We start from the raw sequence: 23,847 nt of genomic DNA on the forward strand, positions 1-23,847 counted from the left end.
ACCCAAACTACAAGAAAAATGCTTCAGTCCTTTCCCATACAGGATTTTCAGTAGTATCACTGGGACTTCTGCTTCAGCAATAGCTTGTAGAACTGACACATAAAAGAATTCCACAGAATATAAACTGAATTTATGACATAACAAATAATATTTAATATATAGCATTGAATGCATACACATCAATACCAGTGCCATAACAACAAAACAGAACTTGTAAAATTAGCAGCAGTTTTTTGCAAGTACAAAAATACACATTATTTTTTCAGAACATATATAATAGCAAAATTTAACAGGATATATTATACAAACTCAAAGCATTTAGATAATGCATTACTCTAATATATTATATGAAGTATGACACAGACAGTGAGACTGAGTGCACTCTCAGCAGGCTGGCAGGTGACAGGATGCTGAGAGGTGCAGTGGACACGACAGAAGGACGGGATGCCACCCAGAGGGACCTGGACAAACTTGAGAAGTGGGCCCATGAGAACCTCAGCAGGTTCAACAAGTCCAAGTGCAAGGTGCATCTTGCCCTGGGTCAGGACAAGCCCAGGTACAGGTACAGACTGGGAGAAGAACTCTTTGAGAGCAGCCCTGCCAAGAAGGGCTTGGGGGTGAGAGGCTGGACAGGAGCTGTCAGTGTGCACTCCCAGCCCAGAAAGCCAAATGTGTCCTGGGCTGCACCCAGTGGTGGCAGCAGGGCCAGGGAGGGGATTCTGCCCCTCTGCTCTGCTCTGTGAGACCCACCTGCAGTGCTGCATCAGCTCTGGGGCCAGCACAGGGAGGACCTGTTGGAGTACAGAGGAAGACCATAAAGAGCATTAGAGGGATGGAAAACCTCTTCTTGTGAGGAAATGCTGAGAGTTGGGCTTGCTAAGCCTGGAGAAGAGGCTTCAGGAAGACCTCAGTTAGGCCTTCCAGTACCTTTAGGGGGCTTATAAAAACAAGGGAGATGACTTTTTATATGGGCAGATAGTGGCAGGACAAGGGGCAAGGTTTTAAACTAACAGAGAGCAGGATTAGATTAGGAAGAAATTCTACTTAGAGAGTGGGGAAGCACTAGAACAAGTTGCTCCAAGAGGTTATGGATGTCCCAATCTTGGAAGTATTCAAGGCTGGGTTGGATTGGGCTCTGAGCAACCTGGTCTAGTGGAAGGTGTCCCTGTCTCTATTGCAGGTTGGAACTGGATGATCTTTAAGATCCTTTCCAACCCAATCCATTTTGTGTTTTTATGATTTAGATGTTGCATAATAAAATTACACGTGTTCTGCTTGCAATAATACATAATGCCATTTACAGCAATGTGAAGAAACTATTCACAACTTAAACATGAACAGAACAGCCAACAAAGCACAATAAATGAAACACAGAGTTGCAAGGTGTGAGTTACAAGATTCAACGTTTCCCTTTACATATTTTTGGGCTTACTTTTTTCTTTCATTTGCAGTGTGAAAGAAATAACTACACCTATTGAACATACTGTATAAACATACAGAAAACAACACACTTACTCCTTGGAGGACAGTGAAGGTAATACTTATCAGTTTCAGAACAGTAGTATAATACCACAGTTATGGAAGCTATGCTGACTTTGCACGCTACACCAAAAGCACAAAGGACTGGGACTCACATCTGCAAGGCTCTACACTCAAGTGGACAAGGAGAGAGGCCCAGCAGGCAGCCCGCTGCCCTGGCAGGGTCAGGGAACAGACACTGGCCTTAGTTACCTTCTGGGTCCCTTCCAGATTTTCAGGAGATTTCTGGTTGCTTGCTTTTCAGCAATTTTTATTATTCCTACAATGTTCTTGCAAAGCTTTCTATTTGAACATTACTCAGTTTCCTAAAAAAAGAAAACCTGTGAGTCTGGCGACTGCTCAATTAAATTTGAACAATCTGGATGTTAAACTTAAAATGAACACACATCAACACCAAAGGCATTTTCTTTATGGTGTTTATTTTAAGCATTAAAACTCCTCTGCAAAAAGCTTTGGTCAGTCTCTTCAAACTTTGGACTGCTGTAATGCTTTTCTAGACCTCCTCTTTGATCATGAAGTCTGTCTCTCCCAGTGACTTTCAGAGGCAATGGCTGAAGGTCAGGCTTAATCAAACAGCCATCAACTCCATCAGTAGGTTTCAGGGGTGCTGACCTGCTGCTGGGCCCCACCAAGCCCCCCTCAGCCCCAGGGTCAGTAGGTTGTGGAGATGGTGGAAGAAAACAGTCATCAGCCACAGCAGCAGCAGTGTCCTCGTGTTTCTTTAGCGACTGGAAAGTGCTATCCAAAGGGCAGGAGGTTTCACTTAAGGTAAACAGAGCCTGGTCTGAAAACACTGAGAAAGCACTGTCCAGGGAGCAAATTGATGACACAGATGGAGATGTCCCAGAAGAAGACCGGCTGAAAGAGCTAAATCCTGAGCAAATATTTAATCCCTCTGGCGTCGGAGGCAGGAGACAATGGGACGGCTCTTTCCTCTCAACGTTTTGGTTTGTGTTGTCACCTTTGCCAAAGTTAATCCCTACAAACAAGCTGTGATGGCCCAGCTTTGGCCTCTCCACCTGCAGGGAGCGGCGCTGGCAGAGACACTCCTCATCCCCGCGGCTCAGCACGCCGTCACAGCTGGCTTTGCGCGCGGAACCGCGGCTCGGCAGGCCCACGGCGGGCTCGGAGCAGCGCCGCTGCCTCCGCACCTGGGCAGCGCCCGAGGCAGCTGCCGAGGGGAAACCACTGCAGCAGGGAGGCTCCTTCGAGCTGCCTTGCAAGGAAAACTTCAGGTGCACGTCGGTGGAAATGGCCAACTGCTTCAGTTTGGTTTGGCTTTGGATTTCATCCGCCTCCGTCTGCTCCGAATCGCCATCGCTCAGAGTGAAGACAGACTCCCTGCTTCTGTTATCCTGGTCACGGGTTTTAATCCAGTCACTGGAGGAAGAGTCGGCTTCATCATTTGCCTCATTTTCCAGGCTGTCATAGGAAGAGTCATTCTGATGCAGAGAAGCAACATCTGCAAGGACAAACCAAGCGTTAACACATCAGTGACTGAACCACCCTCTTGACAAGCAGCTTATTTTTTTTTTTCCCCTGTCAAGTATTCTTTACTTTCAGGAGCATTTGTCCTTTAAAGATTCTGCAAGCAAAAGTACTAATAATTTCATTAAAAATTACTGTCTTCATTTTGAACTGGAGAAGATGAATCAAGTACTAAGCCATAGTTCAGTGAAGAAATGCAGAATAATGGCACAAATAAGGGTTAGTGGGCTTTTGTTGTGGTTTTGCTTTAGCTTGGTTTTTTTTTAAGTGGATAGTAGCTAATGCAGTTGTAAATTATAAATTCCATACATATATACATATATGGAATTGGTAATTTATTTAATTTTTCTTTCCATTATTGGATATTGAAAATAACATTTAACCTTTCCTTCTTCTAGACAAATTAAGAGAATAGGGCATACTTCTTACCTCTACTTCTTCCAGAAAATACAGTATTTTTAAGAGCAACACTGTGAAGTTTTAGGCTCAGTTTAAACAGCCACCTCATTTTCACTGAGCAGTGCACACCTGGGCCCTCTCCTGTATCTGCAGTGATTGGAATTACATTAAATCTCTTTTGCTCTGGGTTAGGCTAAGCTGCCTTATCTCACATTTGCAGCAGACACGGTTCATGCATGGGCAGTCACCATGCCTCAGTGCCTGCCTGAAAGCTCCTTCAGCTGCTGTAACCTGTCATGGGTCTAAGCTCTCACTGCCAGCACATCCCAGCACAGCAGATCCCACGTGCCTCACTCCTGGGGAGGGGGCAGGCCAAATTTCATCCAATCTCACAGGAAACAGAGCATGAGCAGTTTGGAACAGCTACACTGAGTCAGTCAGACATGCTGACACAAGTGCCAGTACCACTTTCAGTATAGGCCACCTGTGACAAAATTTATTTTACAAAAATGCTGCTTCAGAAATACTTTAAGGAGAGACACAAAACTCCAGTCAAAATCAGAGGGCTGGAGAGAAAAAAACACATTAATGATAATCTGGAAAGCTCTGTCAACTAGTCTGCCAAGCACTTCCAGTCACCAGTTCCATGATTTTTCTGTGCTAGCAAAATCTGGATGTCCCATTGAAACTCTAGAAATTTCTCTCTTCTGGTAGTGAATAGACACTTTCAACCCTAAGGTAATGGTGTGACAGCTGTATTATGTCCACTGTTGACCACTGACCTCCCCATATTTTGGGAAAACACAGGCTAGATTTGAGAAGAAACCTTCTCTAGATTTTATTTTGTTTCCCCTTCCTCCTTTTTAACCATAGTGGTTCAGATGACTGGTATAGGAGAGCAAGAGTCTTTGTGAAAGCCTTTTGTAATATTGTCCAGGTCTATGGTAAGTTGAATCAGTGATTATGACCAATTCTTTGGGGAATTAAATGGAAAGAGAACAGCTATATCTGAGTACACCACATGAAGAAGGAACAGCATTCTTCCATGGCATATACCAATCTTTTGCCTGGCTGAGTTAAGCTGCCTTAATGGGATCAAAACATCAATCTGCATTACCTGAGCTGTTCTCTCTCTTGCATGTCATCAGTATTTCTCCAAAGAGGGAGGTAATTTCATCTCCAAAAATCCTGCAGCAATTCTCAATGAGGAACTGTACCAGACTAGAAATCTGCAAGAAAGCAATGGGAGAGAGATGTCAGATCTTCTATTATTCAACTCAGGACAAGCTCACCATACAGATGAGGAACAAGAGCAAACTGTCATCCATGAAGGCAGCCAGGAACTATTCTCTCAGTCTCCTGGGCCCAATAAACTGTCCTTGTATACATCCTTGTAAACATCTTTTTCATTCTACTCTGTCCTGTTCCAAGGGCACCACAACCAGAAATCTTCTTGATGAGAGAAGCATTTTGCTGATGCACTGGACATTGCTTTAGGACCTCTCTCCCCTTCTTCCAGGAAGATTATGAGAATGGATTGATGAACATTGCTGGAGCCCTGATAAGAGGACAAGTCCTGATCTGAAGAGGTACTGAGTGTTCTCATGTTTGTAACCAACAACGTGGTTGAATGGGATGAAGGTTGGCTTGGTTTTCTGCTACACTGAAGTGTTTCTTACCTTTTTAATATATTCACTTTCTATATCAGGAGTGGAGGAAACAGGAGGCCAGAGCAGGCTAGGTGCAATGCAGACAGCCAGATTAAAGGCATTCATCTGGTTCTCTTCAGATCTCATTTCTATCCCATGCAGTACTCCAAAGATGTAACGTAAGAGAACAACATTAGCTCTGGGGAGATGCTCTATTAACCTGAAAACATATAAAAAACAGAATTCTCCACATTAGTAACCACTTTCCATAGATACATACAAGTCAAGATAATAAAAACAGGGTAACATGGTTAATAATTAATTAAACCAGGTTAATAACTAATTAAACCAGGTTAATAACTAATTAAACCAGGGAGGGTGTGTCAATGATATGTTCTTTTTGTTAAAAAAATAATTGTAAGTTGAGGACTTGTCATTTGCATTCTGGGAATACCTTTATAGGAAAAGTATGCAGAGAATATAAATAACTACCTTTGGATGCTTTTTATCTTCTCTTCATTATTTCCTTGATCTAGCACAGAGATCCACTTATCACACAGTTGGGATGATAAAATACTGTCTGGGATGTTGCGAAGAAAATCCTTATCCAGAGAAAAGAAGAACAAAACATGTGAGCAGTTGTTCTGGGGCATGTGAGGAAGCAGGAATAAGATACCCAGATACAAGAGGAGGTATCCATGGGACAGCACTCACTGGCAAGCATACTGTTACATACAACCAAAACCAGAAGAAAATAATATAAGATAGAGGCACTTTAGATTATGCTTAAAGTGAATATTTTACTGCCTTTCCCTACCCTCTCCTGTCAAAATAGAGGTTTTACAATGCTTCATCTGATATTGCTAAACTAGAAAATCTGCAGTGAGACTAGTTAATTTGATGTTGCAATAATGTCTGCCTTTACTTATCACTTAACTTCATCTGTAGTCCCTGTTTCTTCTCCTCAGCTGACAAGCTCAAATACCTCCAGACCATAAGCACTTCAAGGCATCCCTACCTTCCTTCCCCATATCAATGGAGTACTTAAACTAGTCAGTGATAGTCCTGCTATTCCTTCTTCCTAAAACCTAAACCATAGGCATGGAAATTGTTGCAGTTTAGGAAGAAGGCCAAATCCTAGCTTCCCAAAATAGTAAGGGTGAGGGAAGCTATGATCCTTTTTTTTGCACAAAGAACATTGGTTTTGACATACAAGACTGTAACAAAAGGTAATGCATGGAAAAAATAATCCAAATATTTATGGCAACACTATAAACTCTCTGGGATCTGCAGTGTAGGATAGTACTGATGTGTAAGGAGACATGTCTGCCAACATGCCTTTTAGTATTTCATATGCAGAGATAAAGAGAGTAACACGACCAGGCTGTAGCAGAGACCTCAGGAAAGCTGTCAGCAAAACAAGCTGGCTACTCCTCTTCCTCATCCTAATTCAGTGGTAGCCTCCTCTGGAGATCCTCACAATGTTAATGTTAACCATCTTGCTAATTCAGTCCACCAATTCCTCTTTAGCCTGTCCCTGGAGAAAAGCCCTCCTTGGCTGAGCACAGGATCTGTGCTGCTCTCACCCAAAAAGGGGACAGGAACATTCTTCACATACCTTAAACAAAGATGCTGTCACAAATATGGATTCACGGGCCAGGTCCACTTCTGTGCCAGAATCAAGCTTCTCCTTTAGCTCTTTAAACGTTTTTGCACTTCCAGAGCGTCTGAAAATACCCTTGGTGGAAGGCCCCTCTTGGTAAAGCAGGGAAAGCATGTCCTAAAAAAATTCAAAAGGCAAAGATGACTTCTCATAAATATATTTTTCTGTCCAGTGCCACTAAAACGTAGTTTTGCCATTTTGCCACAGCTGAAAACCATTTAGTTCTAAAAAATATCAGAAATCAAACACAAGTCAAGGCTGGCTCCCCAGACCATACCAAACTACACAGCAAAGCTGTGATTTGGGGGCTCTGTGATTCTGGAAAACATCCCCTCAGAAATACTGTGCTGCCATTGCTGAGCACTCACTTTCTGCATGACCTTCCAGGACCTGAGCAAGTTTCAGCCAAGTCATTTAAATACATAAAGACTGTGGTATGGGAAAAGGAGAGTGCTCTATCTAATTCAAAGCTTTGCATTTGACAGTGGCCTCAGCCAGACACTACTTTGCAGGAAGATAATGAGACCCTCACTGCTCATCATTATAGTTAATATTATCACCAACCACAGATAGAAAGAATTCTGTTTCACTGTTGATATCTGAAAAAAATGAGATTTTTTTCTAAACTAGAAAGTGCTTTGTTTGTTCATATATACCTGCACTTCTACAGCAGACCAGAGTCAGGTTTTTACCCTCTTTGCTGCTTGTGAGTGGTATCAGATCTGCAAGCAGCTCAGGGCTGTCAGCAGGACTCTGAGGCAAGGTGCTCCTGCTTGGGAGGTCACTCCAAGGGGGATAAAGCTCAGCTTGTTGCTCCCCTGAAGCCAATGAGGCTGCATAGGATTAAACAAGTAGGCAGATTGTTACAGAGAAGGGAAAACAAGCAGATTCCTGCTGAGCTTTTAAAATTACAGCAGGGACTGATTTTTTTCTGTTAAATAATAGAGGAAAACAAGGAGAAAAGGAAATGTTGAAACTTCTCCTAATATAGTACATTCAGGATATTTGCCAGATGCTTAGGTCTCTGCAGTTTCTCATGGGTCATCTCTCAGACATGCAGGTCAACTCTTGCAGGCCTGCTCCAAGCAGTGTAGAATTTGTCATGTTTATCTCTTTGATAGGGGAAACACGTGCAGTCTCTGGGATTATGCATGCAGTGACCTGAGGACCAAAAATGGTGGCAAGAAAAGGGATATAGGTCCATCATCATTAAACTGAATTAGTGAACAGTAATGGATAAGGAATGGAGTTTGGGGACTTTCCTAGTGTGGGCTGTAAGGTAGGTCTGCAAGTAAGTCTAATGGAAGCTTGTTCCTTTTGCTTTTATTCTTGAATGTTTCTTTCTCACTCTTGCAGAAGTCCAAGATCAAGAATTCATATAAGTGCAGATGCTTTGGAGGAGTGCCTTTGTGGCAGCAGGACTCACGTCAGCATTTTCATTCTCCTTGCAGGAATTTAGAGCTCTCCCATCAAAACAGGCTGAGTCCCACAGCACAGGATGTTAGCACATGAACAAACCCTTTGAAAATACATTTTGAACAAAATATTCACAAGATAAAAATGGGAAGCTCCTATTAAACTAACAAACCCAGATGAAATTACACAAATGAAGCTATGGTGCAAGACAACTCAGTATGCAAAATAGCTAAAAGAGAGCCCTTCAGCTGTGAAAGCAAACTGGAAGCTCTGAAGCAGCTATCCAGCATTCATCCCTGATATTTTCTTTCTCTTGCAGGTAAATCCCATTCAGCTCCCCAGTATTCTATTCTTCAGAGACGCTGCATGAATTCAGAAGTAAGTTATATTTTGTGGCATAAATACAATGTTTAAAATTCAAAGCACGAAGTCTACCAAGCTGTGATTCTATGCTTAGTAACTCTGGGGATTTTTTTCAAATAAAAATTTACTAATATTTATGTTTTGGAGAAAATTTCTGAAATGCAGCATTGGCTCATCTCTTAAACAGAGAGAAGGAGGGTTCAGGTGATCATAGTCATACAGAATACATCTCTGGAGGGCTTTATTTAAATAATCTAAATAATGAAAGCACACACTTCTCCTTAAAAAAAAACACTGTTAAAAGACCTGAAAAATCCTGATATGATTCACTATTCAGGCAGTGATAAAGCAGCACATTAAGCACCAGCTTAGGAGACAAAACATCTCTTCCTCTAAACTGGTGTGACCCCATTGATTTCAGTGGGGTTCTGGCAATTTCTTCCAGCCAGAAGTCAGACTGTTAGGATGAAGGACCCAATCCTGCAGTTTTCATTCCCACTCCATAAATACTTCATCTGCTGTACTGACAACAGGCCTTCTAATGACCAAAAATACCACATCTATGCCTTAATTATGCCCAGGAATGGGCTCTAGGACAACCTTTTTCATGGTCCTAGGCTAGTTTTGAGAGCCCTGCAGCACCAGAGCACCCTCAAGACAAGATGAAAAGATGCTACTGTAGCTTCCACATTCCCACCTATTTTTTGCAGTCAGACCAAAAATGAGGACTCAAAAGTACTTGCTTGCCCTGGAATGACTTCAAGAAAGGCTCTGAAATTGCCTAGTTATGGGCAGGTGGCATTTTTATACCTGCGTGGGCTGCCTATATGGGACAGTAGATGAGACATTTATGGATGTGGGGATTTTACAGAGATCTTGGGAGTGGTTTAAAAAGTATGTGTGAATGTGGCATTTATTTACACTGTTTAACTGAGGATTAAGAAACCAGCCTTATAGCATGGGCTATAAAGGAGAAATAGCCCAGAGCAGCAGACTGATCACATACATTTCTCAAGCTGTTATTTATTTGGCCTGACCACAGTATAAGTTAAAAACCAAAGTTCTTGCTGGGAACCACAAATGAGGTTTCCCTATGGAAACCTTTCTGGCTTCTTTGCTTGGGTAATTTCAATGTCCCATTTACAAACATATCCTCATTTACTACACAGAGAAATTCCACCACTGTAAGACCCAACCCCGAGCCTGGGACTCACCAAGAGGGGTTTGGGCAGGTTGTCATCCTCACAGATGGTTGTTAGTAAAAGGCCAAAGAGCTTCCCAGGAGCAGCAGATGTTGAGGAGAGGGGTGCATTGTCCAAGTGAGAGCCTGGGCCACGCCAAAAAGCCCAATTTATGATAGATCTTTTCCTTTTAAATGACTTTTGGCTTAAGTCTGGGGAAAGAGAAAGGTGTTTATTATGAGAAATGCATTTCAATTCTAGTTCCAGTATTTGGGTTTTGGTGGTTGCTATGGTTTCAAAGGAAAAAATGTCATGAACTCAACCAACTCCTTGCATCCAGCTAAGCCTAATCCACCATGTACATACCTCTCTCTGTGTGTGTGTGTGTGTGTGTGTGTGTGTGTGTGTGTGTATAGAATGTGTTGCCTTATTCATGCCCTGAAGAGGATCACCAGGATCTGCCCTGCACTGCTGGAGCAGTGTCAGCACTCTCCACCAAGTGCAGGATGGCAAACCTCAGCCTGCTGACTCACACAGAGCTGCACTCTGCTAACTCATTTTCCACCCACAGGTGGAAATCCACTGCCCTCACCTCAGCATGCTGTCCAGGGCCATCCTAGCTCTCCTGACAATTTGGGAGACTCTCCCCACAAGTAATACCAGAGAACCAACTGATGGGGTGAGGCATTTTCAGACCAGGAAAAGCCACTGCCTGTGCTCTCTCCTCTGCAATGCAGGAGTATCATCAGTGTCCTCCCTCCAAGCATTTTCTGACCATGGTGCCTGCCCTTTAATCAATGCCTTCCAGATGGCACTCCAGCATGCTGCCAGCACACTGATGGGCTCTGCTTGTCTTTGCTGTAACACATTCCACGAGATATTGACGGAGGTGTACTAACTGCAACTCTTGTTTGGAGCGTGGAGAGAAGGAAATACTGGTACTGGGACACAAAAAGGGGTTTTTTAATATGACCTTTCTCAACATCAGCCATCGTGAAGTCTTCTTAACAGCATGGGTTACTGCTAAAGGGAAAACGAGTGCGGATTGTTTAGACAGAAGTGCTAACTGGGAAAAACTTATTCTGATATATTTTTCCTTTCTGAGGTGTTATCAAAGCTAATCAGCATTGATTTAGTTGCTTGCCTACCCCATGTACATTTCAATTCGCTGGTTCTTCCAAACATTTTACTTTCTGCTGTTGTGGAGGCAAGAAACCAAGGCTTGCAGAATCAAGGATTGTGGTGCAATACCAGATTTTTCTCTCCTATACTTTATTCTATCCTATACTTTATTAGAATTGGTTTTTTAGCTCAAAGGGTGATTTTCATCATATGTCATTCCATTCCAGATCATGTCCCCTTTGGGAATGGGTGGAAATCTTTTCATTAGATACTTACAGGATGAAAAGTTACAGTTTAACTCAAAATGTGAACATATGAATGTGAAAGCCTGAAGAAAAATGCTTTTCATAAAAAATAATGAGGATATACATTTTAAGCAGTCCAAAGCTTCAAGAAATGTAAGTCTGGCAGTGTCTAAGGCTTTACTTGACACATCATGAGAACATAACTGACCTGCAACTTTCAAAATTACTTTTTTTTCCTTCAGACGAGCTGGATATTAGTGCCTGAATAAGGTTTGCTTCACAAACTAAAGTTTGCCAGTGTTCTAGTGACACAACAGCAAATACATACTGGTGTTTTTTTTCTGTATACCCTGTCGCTCTCAGTGGAAGCAAAAATTCAGATGCTGTTTTGGAGAACAAGGAATAGCAGAAGTGAATAAAAAAAAGAAGTCTTAAAATTAGGAACTCTTCTCAGTCTCTTAGTGATTGTTGCCCTCTTAGTAGCCATGCCTCAAACTGAGAATGTGAACAAGGGGTCATTGCAACTAACTGCAGCTCTCTCCTGGGACAGGAAGGAAATCTTAGCCAGTGTTCTTCAGCATACCAGGGCAGAAACCAACAACTGATGTGGGGCAATGAAATGCCCTGTCACTTAAAAACTAACATTCACTGAAAAACAGGAAAACTCATCCTTTTCATACCCCCTATTTAAGGGTGTTGAGAATTCTTAAGCTGAAGAGGAGAAAGAGTGGTTGTACACTTTCTTTCCTTGAACCTGGGCAAAGTTATAATACCAGGAGAAGGCCAGACTCCTCTCAGCCAAAACAGATGCCAATTATTACTCTGCAGAAGTACTTCCATATAAAAACCTCATGGTCTTGCTCTGGTGGATTATTCTAAGCCAGAATCAGAAAAAAGTTTGTTGGGAAATTTCAGTCAGAGCTCACAGCAGCCACCTCTTCTGCTTGTATTTTACATGAAGGGAATGTCTACTCATGGTTAGTGTCCTAGCCATGGAAATGGCATTTCCTCTCCTTGAAACTATCCAGAAACTTCTAAATAAATCTTCAGCTCTATTTAACAATGTGCTCATGAGCATAATTTAATGGCTATGCTTAACTGGTAGGTGACCATTCCTGTTACATGCTGGAAGACTACAGCAGGGGCAACAGTAACATTCCATTTCTTCCACATGGAAAATTCTACTGTACTTTTTTAACCATCCTACCAGGACAGTTGATGCAATTACACCACCACATTTGGTGTCCACTCAACTACTTACTTGACATGAGGGCCAGGTGTCAGTCATGCCTGCCTGTCAGCACCTACACTGCTGTCTAACACTGGTGCACACTGGAGCTGGACAGCTGTTCCTTGCTGCCTCCAGGAGGGACAGCATGGCCAGCAGTGTGTCCCTCTGCAGGGAAGTGATGGGAGGTAGCACAGCACAGCATGTGGCTGTGAAGTATGGGGTTACAGATACTGCTCTCTGTAAATTCACCTGTATGTGGCAGTGTGCCCAGTGGGTACCCAACACAGAGTTTACCTTGCTGATTTGAAGATCAAAAGCCAGATCATAGCCTTGGCTTGCATGCAGGTAATTTTTGCCATTTTCCAAACCCAGAACAGTTAGGAAAAGCACAAGGAACAGTACTGCATGTGAGATAACCTACTTTGCAAGCAGTTACAGCTATACATCACTTTTAACAGGTTTTGTCTGATGAAAGAAGGAAAGGTGAATGCACTAAAAGCCTCTTTCTGCCATTTAGTGCAGCCCCTGTGCATTACCTGCAGGCTGCCCCAGGCTTCTGCTGCCCAAGCCAGGCTCACTCCACTCCTGCAGCTTGCACAGCACTGATGATAACACATCTGCATTAAAACTCTACAGGCCTGATTTGCATTTCTATTTTCTTTTGCCAGTCAAGATCAGCTGCCAAAGCAGGGTCTGTAAACCTAATTACACCCCTTTGCTAGATTGCCTCACTCTTAAAATATGCCATGAAGTAATATATGACACAAATCACTGGAAAGGGGGTGGATGAATGCATGTGGAAAGGAAATTAATTTATATAAAATGTAATCAATTTCCAGAATAATTTGTAATGGATTCTGGTATAGCTTCACTGTATTTAATTTCTAAAAACATTACAAATGGATTCTATTCATATTCATATATTGTGGGAGTTCTTAGCTATTGGGGAGTGCCCAAGGTAACACTGTGGATGCTATTTTTTTCTATGATATGGTTATTAATGGTGAAGTAGGGCTGAGTTCCAAATTGAGCTGAGTATTCTAGTGTGTTAAGAACAACAAAAACACGCCATGGGATGTATCCTTGTCCCAAGTCCTGTCACTATCTCCTTATTTGTTTTATCATGAGCAGAGCACAGTCATTGTGTTGTTGACAACAGAGTGCAAAATGGAGAGCAGGCGCTCATATTTTTACAGCATCAAGGCCAAAGGCAAAAGAAAATATTGCTTTCTTTATTTTACTCAAAGACAAATGAAACAAAGTTCTATTCGCTCACCGCATCCAGGTGACCCAAGCACCTACCTAGACTTTGTCACTTGAGGGTCCCAGATGTGTAGTCCTAAGTACCTAAGTGAGATGCCAAATGTTGCATGGGAATTCTGTGCCAAAGTCAAGCCTTGACTCTTGAACTGTGAAACCACCCTGCCTTGTTGCAGAGCACAGCAAGGGCTGCAGAGCCAAGCTCAGCTAATAGACTCACAAAAACTGCAGGGGAGAGATTCTTTCTTTTGCTGATTTTAGAACAATCACTTGACAGGCAGCTTGTCAAAATGTAACTCACAAAGATGACACATATCCAACAGCACGCTCATTTCAGTGAGAGCTACACTGCAAAATCCCCGAGCAGCTGGAAGATACACCTGCACGCTGCTCCGCGCCTCCCGCTGCGCCCCAGCCCGGCACATTTGCCTTCTGTAGCAGGGCCAGGTGGCCAGGCTGTGGGGAGGGAGATGTGGGCTGAGAGGACAACGTACCGTTCAGCGGCTGGCACGCAGCCACCTGGCTGGGCTTCAGCACAAACTGGCACTGCAGCTCCTGGGGCAGCTGCTCCGGCGAGAAAGGGCCCTGGAGCTGCCTGGGGCAGGCACAGTGCTTTGATCCGTGGGGCATAGCGTCACGAATGTGGCTCATTTTAATTCCAAAGGGATATTCATGTCCTGTTCAAAGAGAAATCGGAATAATCTCTGTTGCATTGACTGGAGACTTGCAAAACTCCATCTGCCCCGGAGGAAAAGCAGATTTTGCTTGCTGGCCCGCAGCACTTTCTCAGTAATCTAAGAATTGTTGCTTTTCTCCATATTTGCACGGGCATAAATCATACACTGGCAGATAGGGAGTTACTGTGTTTGGTGTAGTTAAACAGATGTAAAAGTAAAATCAGATCTATTACAGCTGTATCACATAAAAGCCCATCAGAAAAAATAATAAAAGTGCCTATTTCTGAATTCAGTGTTTACTCTTTCTTTTCTTTTATTGTGGCACTGAAGGTTTAGGTACTGCTTGCTCATATCATTCTGGAGAGAAATTAGATTTTGGGATCAGTCACATCAAATTTTTGCTGAGCATGCAAAAACAAAGAATTCCAGTGTGGAAGTGATCTTCCCTCCCTTAACATGTTAAGTGCAACAGCCATCAAGTCAGTCAAATGAGACACAATCATGGTTCCTGTCTGAGGCTGAAACAGGAAGGAAACGTTAATCACAGGGTTGATGCAAATGAGCTATGCTTGGCTTTAACCAGCATCTTTGGGGACTACACAGAGGCAATTCATTTCTGGAGGAGCTTTCACAAATGCCACCGGAAAGATGCTTTTCAGACTTGTCTAAAGACCTGGTGGATTAAATATATTAAATGTGGATGCAATGCTAAAATGTTTTAGTTAGCTTGCAGTTAGACTTGAATACTAAGAGAATGGAAGAGATGTTATTTGAGATTATAGTATGAAGCTATTGCACAGTTAAACTGCTTCTGATGTGCACCTATGATAAAAGTGGGGCTTATCTTGAATAAGTGTCAAGAACAGCATCACTTTCATGTCAAATTCTTCTTTTCCAAGGATTGCAACTTGAACTTGCAGTGAGAGTCAGTCAATTAGAAAGACCTTCCCCATTTCTGAATTCTCTGGTTCTATGCTTAAAGCCATGGATGTGAATCAGTCTGAAGAAACCCAAAGTCTGGTATGTTTCAAGGGCAAAAAAGTTGGCACTCTCTATAAGGTGCACAAGTTAGACATTTTATAAATATTAATGTTGTCTGACTCCAGTGCAGCATTTGTAGCTAAGGCTGCTTTGAGAAGGAACGCTAAGATTTACTGGGATTACAGTTGCAGGAGAAAAGAAAACAGAAAATCCACAAGTTTTTCTTGTTCTAATCATCTGAAAACTCATACAGCACAAGTAATGCTAGGCTTCTACAGGGAAATGTTCTTACTAATGGAAAAGGATTTGCTCTTAGTGAATCATGGGCCAAAATCGAATCACTCCATCCAATCGCTTCTGAGATTTGTGTTGACTCCTGGTCCTGAAATGTTTTGAAAAGCATTTTAGATGGTGAATAAGCACAAATTTGTCCTAATCAGAAGAAAACTGTCAGAATGAGAAATACAGGATTGCAAAGGACTCTTGAATCACTTGAGCTGTGGAAGAAAAGAACATTTCTCAAGACTGTGCTGAATTTTGCTGAGGTGGGGAGTGAACAATGTTATGGAGGTGTAGGAAGAAATACAGGAAAGCTGGACAACCTCCAGAAGAGGAGGTGACTGGAGAGGCCAACCCTACAGAAACACTGGGTCTCATGCAGCAAAACTGGGGCAGAAATAAATGAACTTCTTCAACCTCTTAGTGACATAAGCAGACAATTGCTCTTCAAAACAAAGGATCAGCATTTCTTTAACTCCCAGACAGGCAAACTTGCATGATAGGGAAGTAAGAGAAAAAACAAAACAAGAGGAAACTGAATTTCAGCCTTCTCTCTATTTCTTGCCTCCTGTAGCAGTAGTAACTGAGTGAATACTGAAAAACAAAACAATGTCAGCAACTTACCAATAAGAGGGTAAGGAGCATGTTCTCTTCCTGAAATCACCCACAGCTTGTAGTCTTTTTCAGAGCCCTTTAAAACCAAAATTAAGAATCAGTTTATCAGCCATTAGGGACAGGTTCTCACATAGTTTCTCACAATATAAGAATAATCAGCACCTCATCAGCAGGGTCAAAGGAATCCCCTTTACTTTTGCAGTGCCCAAGTCCGCCACCAGCAAAATTCCTGCAGTGTGTCTCTCATGTGCAATGTGGTTTATGTGACCTGGGTTCAGCTCTGAGCAGTGAGAGGTGCTGGAGCCCATCACTTCTGAAGAAAAAGGGGTAGATTTCCCCCCAGTTCTTTCCCTCAGACTGGAGTGACTCCTGGCAGCAGAGGGATGGATGTCAGAGCCCACTTCTCTCCTCTGCTCCACCCTGTCCCCAGCTTTTCTACATCTCTAAGCAGGAGGAGCTCAGGCTGGTGAGCCAACAGCATCCTGTGACTGACACTGGAGCACAGGGCAGGAGCACCTTCACCTGAGAGCTGAGCCCACCCTAAGGATACCAAGGTAAGGATGGCAGCCCCACGCTCCTGGCACTCAATGCTGCCCCAAAATCTCGTTGTAGGGCTGCTGCCAGCCTTTTTGTGCAGCCCTTATGTGTGGAAGGCCTTGGGACTGCTGGATGGTGTTTTAAGACAACTGAGCCCTCTTTAAAGTGTACAGCAGAGAGGATAAATTTACATCAAAAGAGACCATTTTCAAAAGACTGGGGAATGTGATCGTTTTTGGGAAAATGAAAGCATATTCTAAATATTGTATAACATGTATAAAAGAAAATAAAAAGTGGATAAATACACTGCATTAAAAGGGTCCTATTCTACCTTAAATCCATTTTTGGTGACACTACTAAATCAGGATAGTTAAAATCTAAATGTTTTCTGGCTATAAAAAGCGATAAATACCTCATGACAGCATTTATTTAGACCCAAAGTTAATTCCTACCTCTTTTTAAACAGACTTGCCTACTATCCTGCATTTTCTGGAACTAAGGCTTTTGAGACTCTTCCTACTTGCTGCATGCACCTGATGTAATGCTGATATACCAAATAAAGCCTTTGCAGTTTGCTCTCTGACTGACAGAGCTTTCTGGCCCATATTAGCACTGCTGTTAAGTCAGCTAGCAGGGGGCAGAAGGAAAATAAATAGGCTTTGGAGACATCTCTGATGCCTCAGGGCAAGCAGCCAGGAACAAATAAATACAGCTGAAGAGCACAAGAAAGGGTATTTGCTTTTGCTTTCACATACATATATGAAAGGGTTCGTTGCTGTAAAGGGGAAGCAGGGAAGAGCCAGTAAGAGTGGTTCCAGGAGGCAGGCTGTTCATCTCTGACTGCAAATGCTGTCCTTTATGGCTTTATGAGGCCATTTGTCAGGATAAATGTGACTGTCCCAGAAAAGTCAGCAAGTGTACTTACAAAGCTGGGAAACCCAAGGCCCTTCCTTCTGCCCCACTTGATAATTTGGAACAGATGATCAATGCCATTTTGCACGAGCTAGCTGTCATCTTACCAGAGAAACCACAGAGGAAAAAACCCTGATGTGTTAAACCAGAGTGAACTCAGCCAAAGTAATAGCCCCATTAATCACACAATATGTGAAATGTAGTTTTTATAATTGCCATTGAAAAGCCATGGAGCTCCTTTCAAGTGGTTCTCTGTGGACGGAAATAAAAAACCTTGATACAGTGCATGATGCAGAGCTTCCTTGCAGCCAGAACCTTCCTACCAGGGGGCTGGGTGTTTGATTGATATGCAGGCTACAGCTCAATTTATTTAGCTTGTTTGATTTTATTGCTAATCTTATGACACGCCTCTAATGAAAAAAAAAAAAAGGCTTTCTGCTATAAAGAAGCAGTGCAAAAATGTAGTAAATTAGTTGGGTAAATAATTCTGCAGGCAAGATTTTACATCTTTCAGATGGCTTTCATTCTTTTTCCACTTGAAATAAAAATGTAAAGAGGAGGAAAAGGTTGAATGTGATACATACAAAAGAACAAAATGCTGAAACCCAAGCAGCTCCTCCTCCAGCTTATCTTACAGTATTCTCTTTAAATACTAACATTTTTCTGTTTTTTCTGTACACAAAGTGAGGAAGCATAAATGAGACCCATAAAATGGGTAAAAAATGAAGCACATCACAATAAAGACTTGCAGTTGTAATAGCACTTAGTCTCCTAATTTTTGGTGCAGAGCAAGGGAGACAATCTGCAATTAAAATCCTAATTTTAATTCACCTTTTATCCTTTTCACCTTGCAATCCCTCTGTCAACTCCAGAGATTCCTTAATTAAATGGACTACTGGATTTTGAGCCAGAGCCCCAGCCCTGATGTAAATGAGATGTCTGAGCCATAACAAGATGTGTAGACACAAATTGTTGTGCCTCGGAAATGCCAAGCAAGCAGAATAGACTCCTGCATTAAAAGCCTGTATAAATTAGGGATAATGTATGCTGAGGAAGGGAAATTCTGAGGTTACTCCAGCTTTTTCTGTAGCCTGAAAGCCCCAGGGAAACATACCAGTGGCATTTTGCTTATCATATTTGACTCTTCACACTCAGGGCTGTGATGAGGAAAGACTTGTCAGATTCCACGCAATGAGATTAACATATGCATCATAAGTAAAACATTTTTAAAAATCCTGTTACCCAAACAGCAAGCTGATAGACCAGTTAAAAATCTCTCATCCAGGAGCTTCTGTATGATCACTGGTATTGGCTGGAGCCACGCTTTGAGACACAGTGAGAGAGACAGAATTCTTGTCTCTGGCACTGATCCTTTACTATACCTGAGGCACCACTTAGTCTGGTTTAGGGCAAAGGAAGCCAGTTGAGGCAGTACTTGATCTAGCAGGGATCACTGCATCTATCTGGTGCACTACCCTGCATTATCATAAGTTCTGTAAAAGCCTTTTTCCAGGACACTGTTTAAATTGGGTGCATTCAGATTCCAGGCAATCACTTAGCTACATTTGTATCTCACATAGCTCCAAAGGTCCATGGATATTTAGAGAACCTGACTGGGACACTTGAGAGCAGTGCAATCTGGGGACACAGCTGATCATGCATGCTTGCACACTTTGAAATCAACTAACAGGCAGACCAGTAGGCTTCTTGTTCACATTGAAGAATGCAAAAGGAGCTCTATCAAACTCTCCCTTCTTATGTCAAGATATCTCCTCTTAGGCATCAGCAAAAGAGACTTAAAAGCAACTTGAAATATGACTGATCCCTTATAGGGATGAGAGGCTTACTCAAAACTTTTAAGGCACTTGATAATCTCTGGAGGTCTATATGCTAACAAGGCACTTCTGCTGCATTTCAACAACTCCGAACTAGCATATTAAAGAATTTAATTAATGTTCATATCCTGAAACTTGTAAAAAGTGCAAGAGAAGATCTGATTGTTAAAAGTAACTACAAAGAAAGACTCATTAAAATTGGTGCAAGGACTTACATTAATTCCCAGCTGCTGCAGGGCCATCAGAATTACATCATTTGCTGTATCAACGTTGGTTACACTTAGGGTTTTTGACTGTGAACAGAAAAAAGGAGAAGGGGAAAGTGACATTAAAAGTTTGGATTTGAAAAGAGAATCTGAAGTGCAGTAGCTCTGTATAATTCATAGTTAAAAAAAATGAGAATATCCTGTTAAAATTTTACTTGATAAATAAATTATGCTACATAGATAAAGGTCCAGCTGTCTGAGACCAAGGTTCGATTCCTCTGCTTTGTCACATACTTTCTTTGTTTGCTTCCTGCTTCCCCAACAGCTCAATCAGAAGAGAGAGTATTACAATTACTGGGGACATGACTTCCAAAAAATATGCAAGAAGTCAGAACCACTAACTGCACTTTTAGACACTGCATAAAGGAAACTTAATGGTTTGATTAATTTAAAAGCATGGAAGCTTCCTTTGAAAATTGAAACATTTCACGGATTTTTTTTCAGTGAAATATCAATCATTAATTTCTGTCTTTTCCAGCTGAAGATCTCCATGGTAAGAAAGGTCTATACACATGCTGTTCATCCTCATAACGTTTCCCACATTCTATACAGATTTCTCAAAGCTAGATTTGGCTTAGTACCAGATGCACTTCCTCTTGGTAATGTTCCATCCAGTTAAAACATGACCTTTCCAGCATCCTCCAGAATCTGCTGATAGGCAGTTTGGAAAAGCATGGAGCAGCAGAGACCTCACTTTCTAACCAGCTACAGTGACCAGCACAAAGTGCCAAGCTTTGTGTCACCAAAGTGCCACGTTCCACAGGCAGTTTTTTCAGAGTGAGATTTCAGCACCTGCTGCCTGGCACCAGTGCTGCTCCTGTACCTCAGCTCCATGGGTTGCTCCAATGCTTGTAGCACCACACCCACACTGGCCAACTTCCCAGCCACAAGCACAGGTCACTGAGCCCCTGTTAGAGGCTGGCTTGGCTCTGTCAAGGACTACACAGCTTGGGGACTGCAGCTGGTTCATGGCCAGACTAAAGCCTTGGCAGAACAAAGACAAACCCTCTGCGGCAAACCACCCAGGCCCACCTGATGGCCCAAAGAAGGGAAGGTAGCAGAGCTGGGATGGAGATGTTTACTGCCAGTCTCAAGACAGTTTGCAACACCCTGACACTTTGTGTAGCACGTCAGTTTTATACTGGCCATAAGATGTTCAGGTGAAACAAACTCCTGACATTTTGCATTTAAAAAGATCTGAGCTGTACCTGAGTGTAAGACCCTGACACTAACAAGCTGCCATGGCAATGAAAGGAAAGTAGTGAGAATACTGTGTATCTTGCTTCAGGACAGATCTGAATGCTCATACCATAAAAAATTTAACATTTGCCTGAAGCAATGACATCTGGCTCTCAGGAGTAGGTCAACACATTTGCATAAGTTTTGCTCTTGGCTAGAATATAGTTTGTGCCTTGTGTTCAGCCTTCCCTACTGCCCAAAAATGAAATAATTATTGGGCATCTCCAGCTGCTGTAGCACAGGAACCACAGCACCATAAGAACCATGTGCATCACAAAATTTCCATCTGTTCCTCCTCTGTTTTATTACTGATAATATCTAGACTACAGTGTATCATTCCTAGGACTGTCAGTATCAAGACAGCATATATGGCACAAGAGCTAATTATAGCTAAGGTGAAAACACACTAGAGAAAGCCCCAACAAACCCTGGTACAAGACTGCAACACCTGAGTTCATGTATGATTTATAGACTTTTACACCTGAGCAGACCTTGATCTGCAGTCCTGAATTTGAACTGTCACAATTATTCGTATTGCTTATTAACTTTTGTCTTAGCAACCTGGCAGTTCTATCATTGTTTACCTTAATAATGATTTTCTGGGAAAAAAAAAGAAAAAGGCAGACTTCTTTATGCTTACATTTATGCACATATAGAATTCTAAGTGGAGAGTCATTGTTGGGCAAAGAATTACAGTGAAATCTAACTTCTGTGAAAATTTCTTATGGCCATACCCATGGTTCTTAGGATTCTGAGCTTGAAATACAAATGTCACAAGCACAGTAAGAAAGAAAGGACAAAAAGCAGAGAAAGAATGGATTGATTATCACTGAATGCTAGGGTATCTCTATGGAACTGGCTATACACAAGAATTTAGCTTAAACTGGTTAAAAATTATATAGTCAAAACGGTTCAAATCATGCTATGGATGACCTTCCTTTACCATCTACTCTTTGCCTGTAAATTCACTGACATCTATTACTTGATGATTAAAATGCTTAAGGCAATTTCAGGGTGTTCTTATACACTGCTTTACTGACTTAAGATCATTACAAACAACAAAACAACTGCAACTTTGCAGAATTTAATGAAGGCAGCTGTGAGGTTAGGTAAGTTTCACAGGAAAAAAAAAAAAAGGGAACATTGACATTGTACTGACATTTCTGGAGATGCTTATGCATAAATTCTGCTAGAGATGTTTCTTGGGACTTCACACTGTACAGCCTTTAGTTCATGTGCCAGCACCAGTATTTTTTACCAAGCACACTGCCTTTAAAACAGAAGTAATGTATTAAAGACAGGGAAAAAACACTTCAGTGCTGTCTATGCCAAAACTTTTCAAGGAGCTGACCAAAGGAAAGCACTCAATATCCAAAGGATCTGCAGGTGAATAGCACTCCTAGGTGATGTGGATTCAGACCCCTGTTTAGCTCAAGAACACTTACGTATGCACAAGTTCCCACGTCCTTTGCTATTATCGTCAGAGGAATGCTTTTAGGATTGTCTTTTTCCTTCTCTTCTCTTATTCGACTGACAAAGCAAGCACAAAACAAGTCAATTCTTAATATTGCACACATAATATAGCAAGATGTAGATTTATACAGCAATCAAGCAGTAACTTGGTAAGAAGGAGATTGTTTGCAGATGTATTGGCATATTTTTTCAGAACAAAATGCAGCCAGCCTTCAGCAGCAGAAAGGTTAGAGCAGAGGTTTCTGAGCTGGACTTGCTTGAATGCCACCACTATGGAAAGAGCTCCAGGCTCAACTCAAGCCATGGTGGCAGAGGCTTGTGCTGCTGTGCTGGGAAGGAGCAATGTGATAGGAATTGCTCCAGTTTTCTGCTGAGCACAGAGAAGCAACTCCCTCCTTGCACAGCGATTGTTGCATGAAAGCACACAACATCTTCTGAGAAAGAAGACGTGAGATTTTTCATTTCATAACATCACTTTGAAAGAGCTTATATCATCACAGCATAGGCACCACAGCTTGGGAATCACTGGTCTGGACCAGAACTCTTTCCAGTGTCTTTAAATACCATATAATAAAGTACCTTTGCAAGAAAGACAGCCATGTTTCCTTTTGTTCTGCAGACCTGAAAGAATTAAAGAAAAAAACAGGACAAATCAGCCATTGTTCTTATACCAAAATAGTCCTTCTACAAACCACAATGGAATGGACCGTTTCTTGGTTGCAATTTCATAAATACCTATAAAAACTAAAAGGTTTATGCAGATTTGAATGAAAAGTCTGCTTCCCTGCAAAGTCAACTGAAAGTCTGCCAGGGAGATCAAAAATCCCTGTTATCAGTTTTCACCACAAAAGGTAAAGCTTCACCAGAGAATTCGGTAGGAAATATGTTGAGTTCTTAATGTCCAAATAGAAGAGCAAGGCACTTTAATAAAAAGAGTTTAATTCAAAAGTTTAAAGGTATTTCCTCAGGTACACAGATTTATTTCCACTTTCACTACTCTAATTATCTTCTTATTTATTACTTGTTTTATCAGCACATCACAAATACATACAAGCCCATTGTACTTAGCAGGGTTTAACTTTGGACATTTTGAGGCTTATCTCATTTATTTTTATCTCATGTGCATACTTGGAAGGATACAAAGCTGTCCAGTAAAACATGGCTAATAATATGACAGTTCAAGGAATCTAATCTAATTTTGCTTCAACTTTCTTGATTTAAATCCTGCCCCAGATGTAGCTGCTATTCCCACTGCTGCTTTTGCAAATCAAGTTTTTCAAATTTCCACAGCAGGCATTTAGGGAACTACAAACCTACTCAATGGTGCTGTAAGAGAAATGCACTTTATAAATGTTACAAGTATGATTCTGATTTGGTTGTTTCAGTTCTGCTGGACAGACATCTATGCACTCATGCATGGCACTTTAGATTTGTCTGTGTACCTCCAGACATCAAATAATTTCACTTCTGTAAGATC

The 23,847-nt window shown here is 41.8% G+C and overlaps 1 protein-coding gene across 1 annotated transcript in view; it reads right to left on the reverse strand.

The window, feature by feature from the left end:
* Positions 1-200: 200 nt before the first annotated feature.
* The window catches only part of ARHGAP20 (Rho GTPase activating protein 20), a 58,132-nt gene continuing 34,485 nt past the window's right edge, over positions 201-23,847 (reverse strand). The window contains 12 exon segments of the mRNA XM_056492649.1: positions 201-2,048; positions 2,051-3,001; positions 4,544-4,655; positions 5,106-5,295; positions 5,568-5,677; positions 6,694-6,855; positions 9,732-9,910; positions 14,051-14,233; positions 16,118-16,184; positions 19,608-19,685; positions 22,343-22,427; positions 22,950-22,991. Of these exon segments, the coding sequence (XP_056348624.1) occupies positions 2,005-2,048; positions 2,051-3,001; positions 4,544-4,655; positions 5,106-5,295; positions 5,568-5,677; positions 6,694-6,855; positions 9,732-9,910; positions 14,051-14,233; positions 16,118-16,184; positions 19,608-19,685; positions 22,343-22,427; positions 22,950-22,991 (2,203 nt within the window). The 3' untranslated portion in view covers positions 201-2,004.

Source organism: Oenanthe melanoleuca, chromosome 1, assembly GCF_029582105.1.
Source record: "Oenanthe melanoleuca isolate GR-GAL-2019-014 chromosome 1, OMel1.0, whole genome shotgun sequence".
Classification (NCBI taxonomy): Eukaryota; Metazoa; Chordata; class Aves; order Passeriformes; family Muscicapidae; genus Oenanthe; species Oenanthe melanoleuca.